Below are 17,309 nucleotides of genomic sequence, written 5' to 3'. Positions count from 1 at the left end.
TGCAGGCAAATCTGAAGTGACAGCTGACTTAAGAGGATAGATGCGCAGAACAGAGTATATGCACGGGGCGGCCTTTGTATTCACCATGAAGATGTCAACGCCAGTGTAACTGTGGATATAAAACACCCATCTCACACCATCAAGGCCCAAGAATGGCGGGGAAAAAACAGCAAATCGTAATAATTTTAAGGACTAGAAAAAAAAAGAGAGCGAGTATAATGTGGCTCTAAAATCCTTGATGTAGGTGCAAGTGTCCTCATGTCTGTCTAATCAGGCTTTAAAGTCACCACAGTGAGCAAGAGAAAGTGGAGAAGAAGAACAAAAGCATGACCTACCAGCCTAATATTTGAGAACAGCAGCTCTCAGGGTTATAAATAATGACAGAGAAAATACGCCTCGTCAGTTGTCGCACACTGTTCAGCGGATAAGTCCAAGAAAATACTCTTTTATCAAACCATGAAATTACTATTTATGCGGTTTGGGGCACGTCAAGAGAGACAATGATGTAATTTAAACAACTGTGAAACCATGAAATAGAGTGACTGTCATAAGCTCTTTCTAGTGGGGTAGTGCATGCAGTGATTGCACAGTGAAATCATCCTACCTGAAGCAAGACGCAAAAAGACAAGGCTATTGTGTTTGCTATTCACCTCTCCGGGTCGGATCTTAATGTAGAAGTTGCTTCTCTTGTAGGAGATCTTGAGGATTTTGGGCCAGGCGAAGCGGTTGATCCTGAGGCGGTCCCGGTAAATGAGCAGACCGTTGGCGCTCACTCCAAGCATTATATCGATTCCCTCTGAATCCTGGCAAGCAGGGAATTACAAGCATCAAGTTAACTTGTATTAGAAGAGTATTGACATCTGAAAAGTCAGGGATTATCTTCTCTGTACCTTAGCGTGATGCAGGTCAACTCCATACATCGAGAGCTTCTTGGCATTTTCTAGAAAATTCACCTCTGCATCGGCCGGACTCATTCCCCTGTCATAAAAACGTCAGGCGTGATTCATCACTTTTTTTTTTACATTCATCCTACAGATGAAAATGAAGATCATCCTGAATTATCCTCACATCATTAAATCTATTTAATGAAGCCATATTTTCTCTGACCTGTAGTTACGGTGAAGCTCCATCACTCTCTCCTCCAGCTCACGTGTCTGGTTTGGGGCAAATCGGAAGTCGTTAACGTAGTCAGGGCCGTGTTCCTCGGCCTCGTAGTCTCCCAGTTCGGCCTGGACCGTGTAGGAGCCTAGAAGAGCATGGGTGACAAACGAGCAGGGGAGACGTCCGGACAGGATGTCGTCCCTCAGCTGCAGGCACAGGTAGTACCTGGGGAAACACAGAGATGCTGCTAACCCTCGACTCCAAAAGTCATGACTTGACAATATAAGGAAACACCTGGAAGATTCTCTGTTGGTGTGACTCAGTTTAAGTTGATACTGATAGTCGATGCTGATGCAATATATTAGCCATGGCAGCGTTTGTCAGTTCTTATCCATCTGTTGTTGTAAACATCTTTGTGAAAATTGTATTTTTTATTTCTATTTAATTTTGTTGTTTTATTGTCTTTTCTGAAGCACTGTTGCTGTGTGGGGAAAGGTGTTATACAAATAGTACTAATAAAACAATTATTTTGAATATTATTATAATAACAGACATTCATTGTGCTCAGGGGTTGAATCTTTCCCTGAATTGAATTGAGTGTCATCTTCAGGGGGAAATTTAACTCAGTCTAATACTTTGGTGTAGAACCAATTACCGTAAAACCTAATGATGTTTCAAAAGTACTCTTTAGTTATTGCTAATTAGCAAAGGTTCCAATTCTAGCATGCAAGATGGTGAATAGTGTGAATATGGAACCTGGTCAACATCAGCGTACTGACATTATCAAGCCTACAAATTACGCCTGTACACACTGTCTTGTTCACTTTTAAAAACATAAATTACCTTTTGCCTTACCATGAGCTTCTTTGATTTACTTCCCATATATTACTGAACTGAACAATAACAGACAGATAGAACATAGGTCCTGTCATGAAATCTTTGCCTAACCTACAGTAGAGGTTCCCTTGTATTAGAAAGAATCCACAAATCACACTGTCAACAGTAAATTATATGTTAACTGGTCTTGAATCACACCTACAACCAAAACCCAGTATCGTGAATTATCAACCACCACAACAAATCAGTGATAAGGATTGACCTAAAAGGGTTTTGCTGTTGTATCCACACGTACCTGGTGATGTCTTCAATCAGTACAGACGGATCTGGAGGGTAAAACTTGACAGAAAATCCCATAATCCAGGAGCCAACTGTGGACAAACCACCAGCAAGATTTTATAAAGGGCGGCCTGTTCATTAAAACACAGTCTGTGTGTGCATGTGTGCGCATGTGTTTGTGTGCTCACGTATGTGTGCGTGTGTGTGTGTCTATTCCGCACTTACCCCTAATTTGCTTCTTAATCTCTTTGGAGGGATCCAACCAATTCTGACAAAGAAAGAAAGAGAAAATCCCTTTTGAGAAATTTGACCTCGACAAAAGCACCCATATTCATATTTTTAAGAGCTCCTCGCGAGTACGGCACCTCACAAATTGAGAACCAAATATATTCACCCTGCAAGAATATGAATGAGAGCTTCTCTAAACTCTGAGAGCAGCACTATTGGGGCTATAAATACCAGGCTGAATCCAACCACCTCTGCTTAATGTCACTAGAACTTTCATGGCATACCGTGGACCCCGTGCGCCATTTTTCAAAAGGCCATACTGTCTAATCACATTTTAAAAGGTTAAAAGGCCATGTTTTCCACTTTCAAGCTGTAAGTGGTTAAGCACAGTTTAAAGGGCAACCAGGGACTTGCTGCTATATAACACCTGATGAATCAGGTCGAGAAAAAAGGGGCTGGTTTGCTGGTGGTTGGCATTTGCTGTGAAATCGGTGACGTTATCCAACCTAAGCAGCAAATAATCCATTAATTAGCAGTCATGTAAAACGCGACATTCATCATCAACACATATTTGGCCTTTAGATTGTTTTATGTGGAACAAATTACATGCTTATCAAATAATACAAATCAAGACAAGTAAAAAAAAAACGTATAGACCTTATAGACCTTAGAACAGATTAAAGTAAACGTAACGTTGCCCGAGGAAGCTGTCCTGATGTGTTTGTTTTTCACGTGTGTGCGCGGTTGTGGGTGCATGTGTTTCTGTGTTCTGCCTGTCTGACCTTGGAGTTGTCGGTGTCCACGAAAGACAGGCCAAAGTAGTCCCTCTCCAGGAGGTTCAGATGGCCACACACCATGTCCAGCAGGGTCTGGCCCCTGGCGAATTTCTGCGACACACACACACGCGCTTTTAAATCATATGGCATAAGAACACACAGCGAGTGGGCAGGTGACCCAATGTGGGTTAAGGCTGTACAATGTCAGAAAACAAGAGAGAAAAGGCGTTTGCAAAAATACACTGTGAAATTAAAATACGTGTGAAATATACCATAGGAAGGCAACAGAAATCTTGTAAAATGAGACATTTGTAAACCTGTAATGGGATCCTAATGAGTCATTGTATTTATTATAGAATTCATTGGCTTGTTGTCAAACAAAAACAATTGCTGGATATTTGTATATTGTATTTATTCATTTTTCTCAACACAAAGGAGGCAAAAATATCACAGACACAAGAAGCCAGCCCCAGTGTGGTCTGAGAGCTGCTTCCAGTCTGTCCTCCCCCCTGCGGAGTGGGAGGCGCTCCACTCTCTGTGACTATATAAGGGGATGAATTTCACATTCGCATCAATGGTGTTTCAGACCACACCTATTTTTTGTCCAGCCCCTCAGGGCTGAGCACGAGGCCTCTGAGGGCTGCACAGAAGGCTTTGTCGAAATGCTGTTTCCACACACACACACACACACACACACACACAAAAACACACACACACAACCACACACAGGCACACACACAGGCACACACACAGGCACACCCATGCCAGTTTCATCTCCAAGGGAAACCTGGCGACGAGGCAATGAGCAACTGTTACCATAGAAACAGAAGTAATAGGTCCCCTCTGTCTGTGCGTGTGTGTGTGTGTGAGTGTGTGTGTGCGTGTGTGTGTGTGTGTGTGTGTGTGTGTGTGTGTGTGTGTGTGTGCGTGTGTGTGTGTGTGAGTGTGTGTGTGCGTGTGTGTGTGTGTGTGTGTGTGTGTGTGCGTGCGTGTGTGTGTCTGTGTCACTGTCTGTGGTTACTGCCAGGCCATCACACAGATTTGTTCAGCACATGCAACAAAAGCTGGCAGAACAGTCAGCATACTTTTTAAAAATTGAAGTAAGGCTGATTAATTAACCATCGTGAAGCGATCTGTCTCTCTGTCACATTTCTGTAACTAGTTCTGTGGGTTGATCGTGTTCGCAGGCAGTTGGTGTAAGATAGAAATCCATTTAGCTGATAGCCTCATCCAACGCAGAGAAGACGAGGAGGAACAACACGTGGAAGATTGGATCAAAGCATGGCTGAAGAGAGAGTAAATCCATTTAATTTAAGTTAAAATATAGAACTGAGACTCAAATGAACTATTCAAAAACTGTAAATATATAAGTAGCCTCAGTTATGCAATGTTTTAGCTTGGCTATGTCCTAAACAAATAAATATTTAAGTTGTGTTCCAAAGAAAAATATCACCAGTTAAGGGAGAATAAACTGAGCGATTTAGAACTGCAATAACTCGATGACTGCTCCCGCTCGGGGCCTGGACTTTGTTGGTCGGCCCGTCTGTTGTAGGATTCCTTCTACAGCTCGACAATGTCCATACAAGGGATCTGAACATATGTAGCTATAGGTTTTCAAGGTTATGTTAAATAAAATGAGAGTACTCAACCAATCAGGTATGTTTAGAGCTACGAAACAATCTTATCTCATCTTTTATCTTATCAGCACTTCCACACAAATAAGGGAATCTCAAGACAGATTCAAATGTTCCAAACATAAGCAGCAGTAGGAAGATATCCTGACTTTTAGTCACTAATGGTGAAGAGTTACATCTCGGAAATGATCTGTGACAGCTTAAAATGATAAATGCCCATTATGTCAGTAGAGTTATGCAGCATTGTTAAGTGCAGGCTCCTCTTCATGTCAGCCACCAGAGAAAAATACGTAAGAAATGTTGACACAAAATTGCTCACATCCAATTAATTCACAGAGTTGAATGTCTGTCCAGAGTGTGTTCACAGGCAGCACCTTTCAGTGCCCAAGCAATATACTGGGCGTCACTTTCACACTGATCATTTGTCCAGACAAGGAGAAGAAATTAGATAATGACAGGATTGAGGGAACAGTCGGCTTTAAGTTGTATCTGGGAGATGTCTGATGCAGCTGTGAAAGCTAACTACCCCATCGCTAATGAAAGAGCATCATTTCAGACCCATAAACTGAGGGCGAGTTTACAGGCGGCAGCGTGTGTGAAACTTGGGATGTGTCGCTTTTAAAGGTTGCACTGATTACCACCATATTAAATAGGTGGAATGATCCTTTAGTAAAAAGGGATAATGAGAGAGATTATGTATATTATAAAAGATATTATCTTATAGTGGTAAAATGTCTATTTATGTACCTCCTTCTAAATTTTAACCATTTGCTTTCTTGTTGCGCAGCATTTTGTACTTTGTGTTGAAATGTGTTCTGTTAACTTATATATAGATTATGATGATAATGATGCTGAGGACGAGGATACTTTATCCAAATCACTGCATCTCTTTCTCTCATTCACACAGTCAGGCTGCAGTACACAGTTCTGGTGTGAAAATCAGGAGCCATTTGTGGTTCAGTGCCTTGCTCAAGGAAACATAAAAATGTAGGAGGAGCCGACGATCATCCCTGTGAAGAACCTCTCTATTACAAGGTACCAGGAAGAAGGCACCACTTCTTCAGGGTTCAGAGAACTGAAACATCTGCAGTCAGGAAGGCAGACACTAAAACCCTCTGCCTCTTTTAAGGAGCCGACACGCCTCGGCTCCTTTGCTTAACCAGCGGGAATGAATAAACCGTGAAAAATAAGCATTTCATGGATGGTAGTTAAAATACAGGTACAGTGCTATCCTCAGGACCTTCTGCTTAAGAAACCAGATGTTCCATTCAAAATGCATTTCCAGAAAGAAAAAAGAAAAAAGGAATGACTAGAGATTTAATAGCGTGGCTTTAGGTTTAGGACTGCTCACTGTAAATGCACCGAGCTCAATCAATATCTATAATGTCGGGAGCCAAACGTCAATAGGAGGCCCCTGCTGCTTCCCTGTTTTTTTATCATCAGGGCCTGTTTGTGCAGCGGACATCATGACTGTAATTAAACTAATGAGTTCACAGCATTCATCATTGTGTTCCCTCTCCTCTTTTGCATTTGCAAACACGTTCCTACAAACAATACTACGATACACAAACATCCGATCCCTGTATCTCCACCTCCTCTTGGTCTTGCTCGGCACCTCCACCCCCATTCCCTTCACTTTTCCTGCACCTCCTCCTCCTTGCTTCTCCCATCCTATTTTCTCCCCGGTCAAACATAAGAGCACTCATCTGTCAGCTGCATAGATTTCCTGCCAGAGCTCCATACCTCTAGCGTCACTGCCCAGGTGACATGAAGAAATGTGTATGCACGCCTATAGGAGGAGAGACTGAGTGTGAGTGTGTGTGTGTGTGTCCTGGCATATTTCTCCACTCGCTGCTTCTTGTAAGTAACATATGTGAGGTCACGTGGGAGGCAGTAGGCCATGAAAGGAATAGAGTTGACATGAATGAGGTCTAGTCACAGACGAGATCATTCCCCTCATGCTCCCACCGCGTGTAGAGGCCAATGGGCATCCAGCGCCAGCTTTAACGCAATTCATGGCAGCTCTGTGAGTGAGTCCTGCAAAGTATTTCACTCTGATGCAACACCTCATTCTCTTCCTCAGAAATCATTTCATATCCAGGAGCGAATGAATTCTCTGCAGTACTCGAGTCATGCGGGAGTGTGGGCTATCCTGTGAAATTCAAATGAACCGAGAGCGATGGAGAAATGCAGGCGTGTGTTTACAAACACGAAAGGCGACAGAAGCATGATTCATGAAAGCAGGGGATTTGCTAATCTGAGTCCTTCCATCCCCCCACAATGCAGAGATTGTCACCCCCCCCCCCCCCCCCGTCACTCCCCCTCTCGGTGAGAATAGCAACAGAGCTGCATTTCCTGACTCAGTAGCACGTATTACCGGGGGAGACTAGATCCCACTGAGGTGTTCTGTGGCAGACTGTGCTGAGTCAACGGCTCCATTCAAACGGCGGAGGTGCACACCAGCTGCTCCAAAAGCTGCATTTTTTGGTCACATGCACATAGCATTTGAGCGTGAAGTAGGAGCCACACTTAAAAACCTTTTGAAGTAATTTTTCCTAATTATGTTTCTGCATGCTTGAAGAATTACCAAAGGACAAGTCTCTGGAAAGGAGGATGTGTTACAAGATGTTGGAAACAGCCATAAAAAAAAGTCTGACTTATTTCAGCAACGGTTATGACGACTTTGTAAACAATGTCTATGAAGGGCAGTTAAACAAAAAATGTAAAAAATGTAATTTGAGGATAAAGTATAAAGTTAGTTCAATCCACATGCAGCGCAGAAAAATATGCAAAAATAAGTAATAACATTTTTAACTGTTTATGACACCATCCTATTTTAATATCCCTGCATCTTTATGACATACAGCTAATAAGACTAGCATGGAGAAAACTGAGAGGATACAGCAGTGGGGGAAGTGAGTCGGGCTACGGGTTAAATGCTAACTCACTTACAGATTAACGTTGGTGAATATGTTTGCTGTTAAACCTCTGTGACCGTTTCACTGCGCTGATTTTTACTGGATATTTTCAATATTATTTATTACAAGTTTGTTATCAGTGATGTTTAAAACTATGAAACGTTCCAGCACATGTTTATAGTCATGTTAAACCCTTTTGTATGTATTTATCAGCTATTTTCTCCATGCTTACTGACAACAAGTGAACAGGCATACCTCCACTGCAGTCTCATAGTCTGAGCCGTCCAGTAGAGTGACTTTGACCGGGACAGTCCTGGGCCGCTTGTTGGTTTTCTGGGGGGATTTGGAGGCTTTGCTGGGGGTCTGCTCTGAGCTATCATCCATTTCACCCTGGTCCTCCGGAACCTGGACGGGAGAAAATCCTTCCTGTGGGTGAGGGGGCTTCAGATCACTGAATGTTTTCCTTCATTTCAACATTTGTATTCAGACTCACAAGAGGCATTATGTGCTCGACTTGCAAAGTGATTTAAATCCAAAATCTTTGATCGTGTAAAGCAATCACCAAATGCATGAGTCAGAAGGAGCTGCCGCTCAAAGATGCTAAGATGTTAAGTTGCTGGCACAGGCGGCTTGTTGCCTTGCATATCAAACAGAAAAAGCTGGAAGGCTGATGACTTATTGAGATGCCTGAGTGACATGATCTACAGCTGCTGTAAGTTCTGCGGCGCACCCACCTGAATGGTCCTCATGGCGTCACCCTCCATCGCGCTCCTTAATTCCTCAGCCGAAGCCTTCTCTGTTGTCATAGAAATGGATTGTAGTCCTGCAAACACGCATAAACATATTCAGTCAACATCAAATATATGGAGTGTTAAATTCTGATAAAAGTCTAATAACGCCATGGACTCCTGATGGAATCAACCTGGTGAGATGTGAGCAAAATGCATCTTAACTGTGCATTGACTGACCGCACGAACTGTACCAGTGATGACATCACAACCAACAGCCAACAGTATTTATTATTGTCTTCTAAGGAACATTGAGTATTTCTCACACGTGTGGTCATTGCGCATGTATAACGATACAGTGAAATGGAGAAAGAGAGTATCTCAGTCGGTGCTGGCTCACAGCCTCTCACGGGAGCACTCTTCATTAAGAGGGTTGGCTTCAGGACCCTGTCTTCTCACACTACCAGAGGAGATAGCAAATTACATCAGCCGGAGAGCCCTGCGGCACCGCACAAGACAGCAGACGTACTGAGATGGGGAATGAGAGGGAGCAAGACGGGGGGGGGGCAAGGGAGGAGAGGGCACTGGGAACCTGACAGCAATCTGAGGATGAGACAGGAGGAAGGAGAGAGCAGCGTATAGATTAAAAAGACGGAGGTTATGGGAAGAGAGACAGGGACAGAATAAGAGACGGGGCCAGAGAGAGCGACATGCAGTGCTGATACGATATTAAGGAGAGCTGGAGACAGATGATGTCCATCATTTGAAGGTGACTACTGCTATAACCCGAGCCAGACCCTCGCACAGTGACACACAGTAAATCAAGCCTATATTTAAATTAGTTTTTTTACAGCGGGGAGAAACAAATTGTACGCGATAAACCCCAGAGTCAGACCATGGCTCTAGGTTTTTACGTTTCATATATATCAGCTTAAAAAAATTCCAAGATAACATGAGTTATTTTTACACTAGCCAGAGAAGGTATTAGAGCTTAAATTAGGTGCTTCATGTTTCTATTCTGGAAAATAATAATAAAATGTAAAAATGGTAACTGCTAATTCATTATGTTTCATCTTTGCTGATATATTGTTATAGTATGTATATAAAAACCTACACTAGCTGTCAATAGTTTATTTTAAATCTCAAGACATACTCTACTCTATGTATGATGGGCCACATGCATCTGCACAGTGGTTCTGAAAAAATGGGTTTGGACGCCTTGGAGGGTCACATGACACAGAGGGGGGTCGTGAAATGACTTAAATTCTCGTCAAAGAATATTTTTGTAACAAAAGATAACAAAAATATAAAGTAATTACTTTCAACATTTTTTCAACATCATAATCTGTATAATTAATCTCTCTAAATATGCACTTTCTCACGTGAAGACCTTTGTAATGTAAACCACAAAGTACGGTTGTGAAAAATATGGGAAAAGCATAAAATAAGAGCTTGAGATAAAGGAGAGGGAAAGATTAGTGAGGAAGTGGGTTGTGCTGATAAGTAGTACCTTGCTTCTGGGGGAAACGGTGATTAAGTAGGAGCGAAACACAGGCCTAATTTGGACTAATAACAACCAGCAAAGTGTTTGTGAAACAGGAAAAAGATAGGGTAGTGTTCCCTCCACTGAATGAGAAGGAGAATAGGTCCTGATTAACGAATTTTAAGTTGTCTGATGAGAGTTCTGTGATTACAGTTTGGGAGGCTGGAATAAGCTGCATCTCTCATCTTGCATGATAGGTTGTCCTCCCTCTGCAGGTGGGAGGTGGATCAAAGAGGAGAGCAGTCTGTCTGTGGAGCTCTGAAGATGTCACACTCACATGAGGAGGGTGTCAATCTGATTTAACCAAATAAATGAGTAACAGTGCAATGGATAAACAAAAATATGGTCATCATAATTAAAAAATGTGTTTATATATGGACATTTTGTGGTAGTTTCAGGTAAACATAACCTTGGTGATTTATACATTTCTGTATGTATACCTGCCTGATGTGACTAATGTTTATGTAATGAGACCGAGTCAGACAAAGGAAGCTGTTCATTTAATTGCATGTATATATGTATACGTTACTTCAGCGAGAAGACGTCCACCCACTGGTCTAAAAATATCTCAAATCAGCTTGAGGTCCTCAGGCAAAGGCCTTTACACTGCTCAAGAGGCCAGGTTCAAAACCAAAGGCAACGGAGCCTTTGCACTAACGGCCAGAAATCAATACGCTATTGATTTCAACCATATCACAGGGACCTATATTTCATTTCTCTTTTCATTTCTCATTCATAGCTGACTTTAATTTGTTAAGTTCAGTCAAGAGGCAGAAATATGGGGAGAGATAGTGGGATAACAATAAGACATGCAACACAGGAGCACCACTCAGACAGGGACGGATGAGGTTGTAATGTGCCTCTATTAGGACACTGTCACACCTACATTGTTTGGTCCAGACCTACTGACTTTCGGTTAAGTCTTAAAGCAAAATAACAGGTGTGATAGGTGTCTCGGAGCAGGAAGCAACTTCTGACCAAAATGTTGTCTGACCAATAGAGGTGGCCTCAAACTGAACCTTGGTCTAGTTTGTTTGCTCTATAAAAAGTCTTTGTTTGGACAGCTCAGACTTTTGAGGCATCGTTGATCTATAGAAGAAGATAAAGAAGCCGCAGATAAGCAAAGAACGAGGCGTGGTACAACATTGACGGAGGAGGAGACACAATATTAAATGGTAATAAGGTCGAGGAAGACTCAACTTGAAAAAATAGAACATTGCTGAGTGGTCCAGTTTAATGGAAAGACTACTACCCACCACACTGACACATCAATCAAAGTAGACAACTAACCGGAGAAAAATGTAAACACAGACATGACTCTTGGATCCGATGTAATACCCACACCAAGCGTGAACATCACCCCGTGGAGCAGCTGTCAGAACAACTTGTCAGCGAATCACAAGCACACTCAAGGGGAATCCTGAAAGGATCAGTGTCAGGGAGCATAGGCCGCTCATTTCACACATATTTCACACAACGAGGCCAATCAGCTCTTTCATTTGGGCCACTCCGTGATTCAATCTCTCTGGCTCCACATCAGTTATAGTCTCCACACATCTAATCATCTCTGTGAGGTGAGACTGAGATATGTGAGGTGCTACGACTGCTAAGGCTCTTAAATCCTCTTCACAAAGACTCCCATTACAGGTCTTTTGTCGTTTGGCTCATGAACGTCACAGAAGAAGCATCAAGGAGAGTCACAGTGAAGTGAGACTGCACCAGAGCAGGTGAAGCTCTGAACACAATGTACGGGGACAGAATGCCTCCAAAAATAGCTGCATTTGGGTGAGCTGGCTTTTATTTTCTTAAATAAGACAGAAATACCTTTTTATTTATACTTCTGAAGTTTATGGACCAAATTAAACTGAATAGATTTTGGGGAAAGTACTTATATTTGAATGATTATCTAACTAAAGACAGTACTATGTTACTGTGCAGCAGATTTTAACATTCAATCATTCAAACACAACCAACATAATCCTAAACAACTTGCACGACTGCATCCATTCCACAAAGTGAAAGTTACACGGCTATGCTAGTGTGTCAGCCTGTTGGTATGAGGTATATTGTAAACAAGCTGAGTGATTGACCCCTTTCCCTTTGCCAGTAGGGAAGTTTGCCTTTTTATTTCCCCCCGTCACAGGTGCTTTAGACTTTGAAACAATCCATGTGTTATAACTCTACATTTTACCATGATACAGGGTCAGTTCACCGAATATTAAACTTTTACAAAAAAGTGTCTAAGGGAGAAAAATTGTAAAAGTATCTGGAAACATAGAGTTTCATTTGTACTGCTCAAGACCATACAAAGACCTCACTTGAACCAGTGGACGATATCAAAATAAAGTATGTCTGCATGGTAAGATACCAAGAGGAGTTTAGTAGGAAAGATCTAAGACATGTTTTTCGAAAATCATCCATATAATTATTATTATTATTACTATTCTTTTAACCAATTTACCTTTTGACGAAGAGTATGGTTTCATCGAGCTTGTTATTATATTTGATTTGACTGTCAGAACCTTGACATAAGGATGCAACAACCTAGTTCACAGACTTTGTATTTAATGCTTATTTTCTTATAAAAACATGGCCATAAACGCCAATTTAAAAAAAGTTCATCTCAGTCTATATCAATAACTATCATAATAAATGTCAAATTATTATCTCGATTAAGTTAAAATTTTGAATTTACACTGTTCTTTATGAGCAGAGAATGGCACTTGATAAACAGCTAAACATTTTAGCAAGATGAGGTAGATTTACTTAATTATTTGTTATGTCTACTCACTGTCACCATGTTTGCACAATTGAAAACTATAACATACAATTGCTATTGATGAAAATTATATTGCAGTTATTATTCATATTTATTTATTTCCAATCCCTGATGCAAGCCTTGCATTGTTGCTCTTCCTCTTGAAATACATGCAAGTTTAATTCCTGCTAACTTTGGCCATAGTGCTGTGTAGTGTGCTTCTGAGAGAAAACCCCTGTTTATGCATATAACATACCGATTCACAAATACTAGAAATACATTTGAAATACTCCCTTTCCCTTGTAAAATGTAGTCATGTAAAACCTTTAAACTCATCCACCTACAAAAGACATGATCTGTAGCAACAGCCTGAGAGTCATCTGTGTTGCTGGTGTCACAAAACATGCAACAACATAGTAAACACCAGCGAGAATCTAGTAATTCATTCAGTATAGGAGCGAGCCGCGATTTATTTACACCTCCTAAGCTGACTGTCACAACACAAGAAGCCAGTGCAGATGGTCCAGGACTTTGCTAAAATATGAGAAATCAGTAAAGTTGAACTTTTCCCTGCAGTGAAGTACTGGCCTCCGCCTTTTAAACATTTATAACATTTTGCTGTGGTTTGGGATGAAAAGCTAAGACAATAAATCTTGATGTCTATGATATACTGTCCTACAGTGTGACTGTCATAAAAAAACGATCAGATCTTCACATCAATTGAATCTGCTTTGTTGTCATAAGAAGTTGTGTCTGTTCAAGCGTATTAAAGAACACTGCAGGTATTAAACAGATAAGCTGTGTCACAATTATTGAAAATTCTAAGAAAAGACACTGAGATAAGCAAAAAACTTTTTTTTTTATATTTCAGCATCAGCCCAGATACACAGTAATCACTACTGAGCGCTGCGACGGTCCAAATGTAAGCTTGCATGAACTCACATTTAAACCAAGTGCCAAACTTTTGAACATCAACTCTTAAGTTATGAGAACGCAGACACCATGACGTTCTGAAACATTCATCAGGACGGCTCAGATAAATTGACACATGGTGACAGACATAATGGCTGATCATCTAGGGCAAAAGGATGTCCATGATGCACCATTCACCCCCTGAGCTCATTTGTCTTCGTGCCATCTGTCAAACAAAGGCTCTCACTAGAGGCCACAATAATTGATGTACCGTCAGGCAGGTGCCGGTTGCCCGCAGGCACATTCTTCATCAGCAGATAGACGGCAGAGATCTTTCAAACCCTGCATCTCACGTATATGTTGCAAGAGAAACACGGACGGCAGCTTGATAAATCTTCCATCTCCTCAAACAAAGTAGGCTATAGTGTCAGGGAACTAATGTGTTACCTCCCTCCAGAGTGAAGACAAACCATGTATATAATAGAGTGTAAAACAAAAATAGTGATGTGAACTAAAGGTACAGTGTCATCAACACCTCCTGTGGTCACAATTTCAGAGTTTTGCATGAAAAGTGGGAGTTTGGGGATTATTTCACACACAAAAAAAAACAATATTTTACTCTGCTTCTCCTCTTGACATATATTATAGTTTGGATCCTGCTAAATAATGAATCTTGTTACAATAGTTTTATATCAACAGAGCAGTAGTAACAGTAGAAGCAGCAACAGTAGTGTGTCAGCAGTGATGTGTTACGTGCTGCAGAGACGAGCACTGTGGGTAGATAATGTGCTTACTCTGATCTCCAGGCAGTGTTCTTCTTCTTTGCAAGAGGGACTTTTGTGACTATATCATTTACAAGAGTGAATAAAGCACACCCAGAACTGTTCTCCTTGTAATTAGGCAAGTCATTAATTTGGAGATTTAAAGAGATATAACCTACTCACTCAGAAACAAAGAAAGTTATCTCCAACCAAACCATCTGTCTATTTTAGGACGTGTCAGGGAAAGGGAAATGTCAAATTAACATAAATTTAGATCAAGCTCTCTTTTTCTTGTTATTTTGCAGAGAGTAAACTGAACAGGTTGGCTACCTAAAGGATTGTTGGCACTTTTTTCGAAGAGTTGATCACTCTCCGTGGTGCTTTTCACTGGCACAAAGTGCATTTTAATGTTCTCTGGCATGGCAACAATCCACTGTCACAATAATATGAGGATTCTGTTTGAATGATGTTTAAATGTCTGTGTTATAGCCACGAAGAACCAGACGTCTGGAAATAAAGATGTTTTTCTTTTCATTAGTACCTGAAAAGCTGCTAAGTGACAGAATACACAGAGAATTTCTGTTTACAGGTATTGTGGCTATTGTAATAGCCACACGATTCTGTATAGCTCTTCAGACAGTGTCTTAAAACCCGACATCTACAAGCCTGAGATGTATTTGTCACTGGAATCATAGAGCAGTGAGTGGATTTGACTTTTTCACTTAATAAATAATCTACATCTAAAAAAAAATTATAATCACTAAGTGTTCGGTTTTAGTTTTCTCTGAAATATTTCATTATTTTATTATTTTTAAACCATGCAATCTGAATCCATAGCTAGTCTATCACATATGCCATTATTTGTATCATGTTCCCCAGAGGAGGACTCCTTCTGATTTTGGTGATCCATTGATTCGTTTTAAGTCAAATATCTCAACATCTATTTAATGTATGGTCATAAAATGTTAATTTGTCCCTTCGCATACTTTGGTTTATGACATAGCCTACGGCAAAATTGCTGACATTCCTGTTGGACTCAGCTGATACACGCCCACTAGCTAAACTAAGATCGTTAGCAGTCCCACATCAAGCAAATTCATTTGCAGATGTAATCACAAAGTATAACCTCACAGCATTGCTATAGCATGGACTCTTACTGGCATTATGACAATAAGAGCTAGCACAAATCACTGTGACTTAAATGTTATTGATGTGTATCCAGGCATAAGTAGCCACCGTTGCTAGAAGGTAATAGCATTATATGCTATGCATTACTGTATTAACGTGGACATCCACAGAAGCCACCCACTGCATTAGCCAATCACTGGACATCCCTCAATGAGCCTTGCCATTTCATCATGCAGCCCCCTACGCATCTCAGCTTTATAATCAGCGTCCTCCCTTCTAACGGCATACACAGGCAGTCCATCAATCCTTGCTCACTGGGCAGACGCCGGCCCTGGGAAACCAGGTTCAGGGCATTGGGGGATGGGGAAGAGGGAGTGGCATGATGTCCTTGTTCAGAGGAAGCCATATATAAACATATTCTCCAAACGTTTGCACTCTGCAGTCTTGGGAGCAAATCGCATAGAACGGCTGTAAGGTCTGCTGCAAATCAATCAAGATGAATGATACGTATTAGGACCAACGAAGCCACATGGTCAAGAGTACTCGAGCCCAGAGGGAGGTGTGCTACCTAAGGTCACATGGTCAATGCCTGCTGCCTTATAGGGAGGGTTGTCAGCGGAGGATATTACAAAGGTTAATGCAGTTTCTATACTTGAACATCTAAAGTGCCAAGCTCCACCTTTTGAGCTGACGTGAAAAGACAGATTGTGCAATTGCAAACTTATCTGTGTCTGCCTCCTTATCGCTTGGAGCCAAAGAACGTGGTAAATGTGCATATTAAAATTATTAGAGCGGGGACGGGACGGGTCATTGTAAAGCTAATCCTCGCTGATTAAAACAAATCAGGCAGTGAAATCTCTCAAAATGGGGTGTCAAAATGCTTCGTTTGATTTATGAGATGACTATCTTAAATATTAATCGCTTTACACAAGTGGAGTAGCCAGCCTCTTCCATTCTGCACTGAAAAGTAATCTTACATCCATTTAGTAAAGGAGGTCATGTCAGGATATGTAACACGGCATGGGAATATTACCTTAAAGTTCAAAAGCAATTTAAAAACCTTGAACATGATTGGAATCAGCTAACTGCTATTTAGACTTTCAGAAAACAAGGTTTCTTTAAAGAGCCATTACTGTAAAGACTGATTGTTGACATTTTGATATACTATTGATTCACTCACTGTTAAAGTCCAGACACAGACAAAGACACTTCAATATGCAATACAAATTAATACAACAGAGCAATCTACCCCTCCTAATTGTCAGCCTCCACAGACTTCAAACAGTATGAGCTTCTCTAAGTTGATATTTCCTTCAAAGATATTTCACTGCTTGGATAAAATCATATTGCCATTGCTGTTATTGTGTGTACACCCATGTGTCATTTAGGGAGCCAGGTATCCATCATGACTTTAGCTGGATAGCGTAAGTCAGACAAAAGCATTAAAGCACTTCCATTGTCCAGGTTTATCATTCAAAGGTAAGATAATTGTTATACAACCTCTGTCATGGCCAAACGCTCGCCTGATGAATCACATTCAAACTGTGTTCTGCACCAAATTGTACACACTCATAAATATCAGCCCCCTAAATATGCCAGATTTTTTTCATTAAAATGAAAATTTGCTCTATCTTGCGATAATATAGATAGTGAAAAAATCCCTTGATCCGCTCCCTGGTGCAGATCAGCAGCAAAATGTAATAGAT

The 17,309-nt window shown here is 41.1% G+C and overlaps 1 protein-coding gene across 1 annotated transcript in view; it reads right to left on the bottom strand.

The window, feature by feature from the left end:
• Positions 1-17,309, bottom strand: part of si:dkey-178k16.1 (band 4.1-like protein 1) — a 34,852-nt gene that overhangs the window by 12,840 nt on the left and 4,703 nt on the right. The window contains exons 2-9 of the mRNA XM_062392256.1: positions 8,508-8,596; positions 8,029-8,178; positions 3,228-3,332; positions 2,443-2,485; positions 2,234-2,309; positions 1,108-1,326; positions 891-978; positions 651-803 (exon numbers count right to left, since the gene is read on the bottom strand). Coding sequence (XP_062248240.1) covers positions 651-803; positions 891-978; positions 1,108-1,326; positions 2,234-2,309; positions 2,443-2,485; positions 3,228-3,332; positions 8,029-8,178; positions 8,508-8,579 — 906 coding nt within the window. The 5' untranslated portion in view covers positions 8,580-8,596. The remainder of the gene's footprint in view (positions 1-650; positions 804-890; positions 979-1,107; positions 1,327-2,233; positions 2,310-2,442; positions 2,486-3,227; positions 3,333-8,028; positions 8,179-8,507; positions 8,597-17,309) is intronic.

Source organism: Platichthys flesus, chromosome 7 (genome assembly GCF_949316205.1).
Source record: "Platichthys flesus chromosome 7, fPlaFle2.1, whole genome shotgun sequence".
In the NCBI taxonomy this organism is placed as follows: Eukaryota; Metazoa; Chordata; class Actinopteri; order Pleuronectiformes; family Pleuronectidae; genus Platichthys; species Platichthys flesus.
Note: the sequence above shows the minus strand (reverse complement) of the source record. Positions and strands in the feature narration are given on the sequence as shown.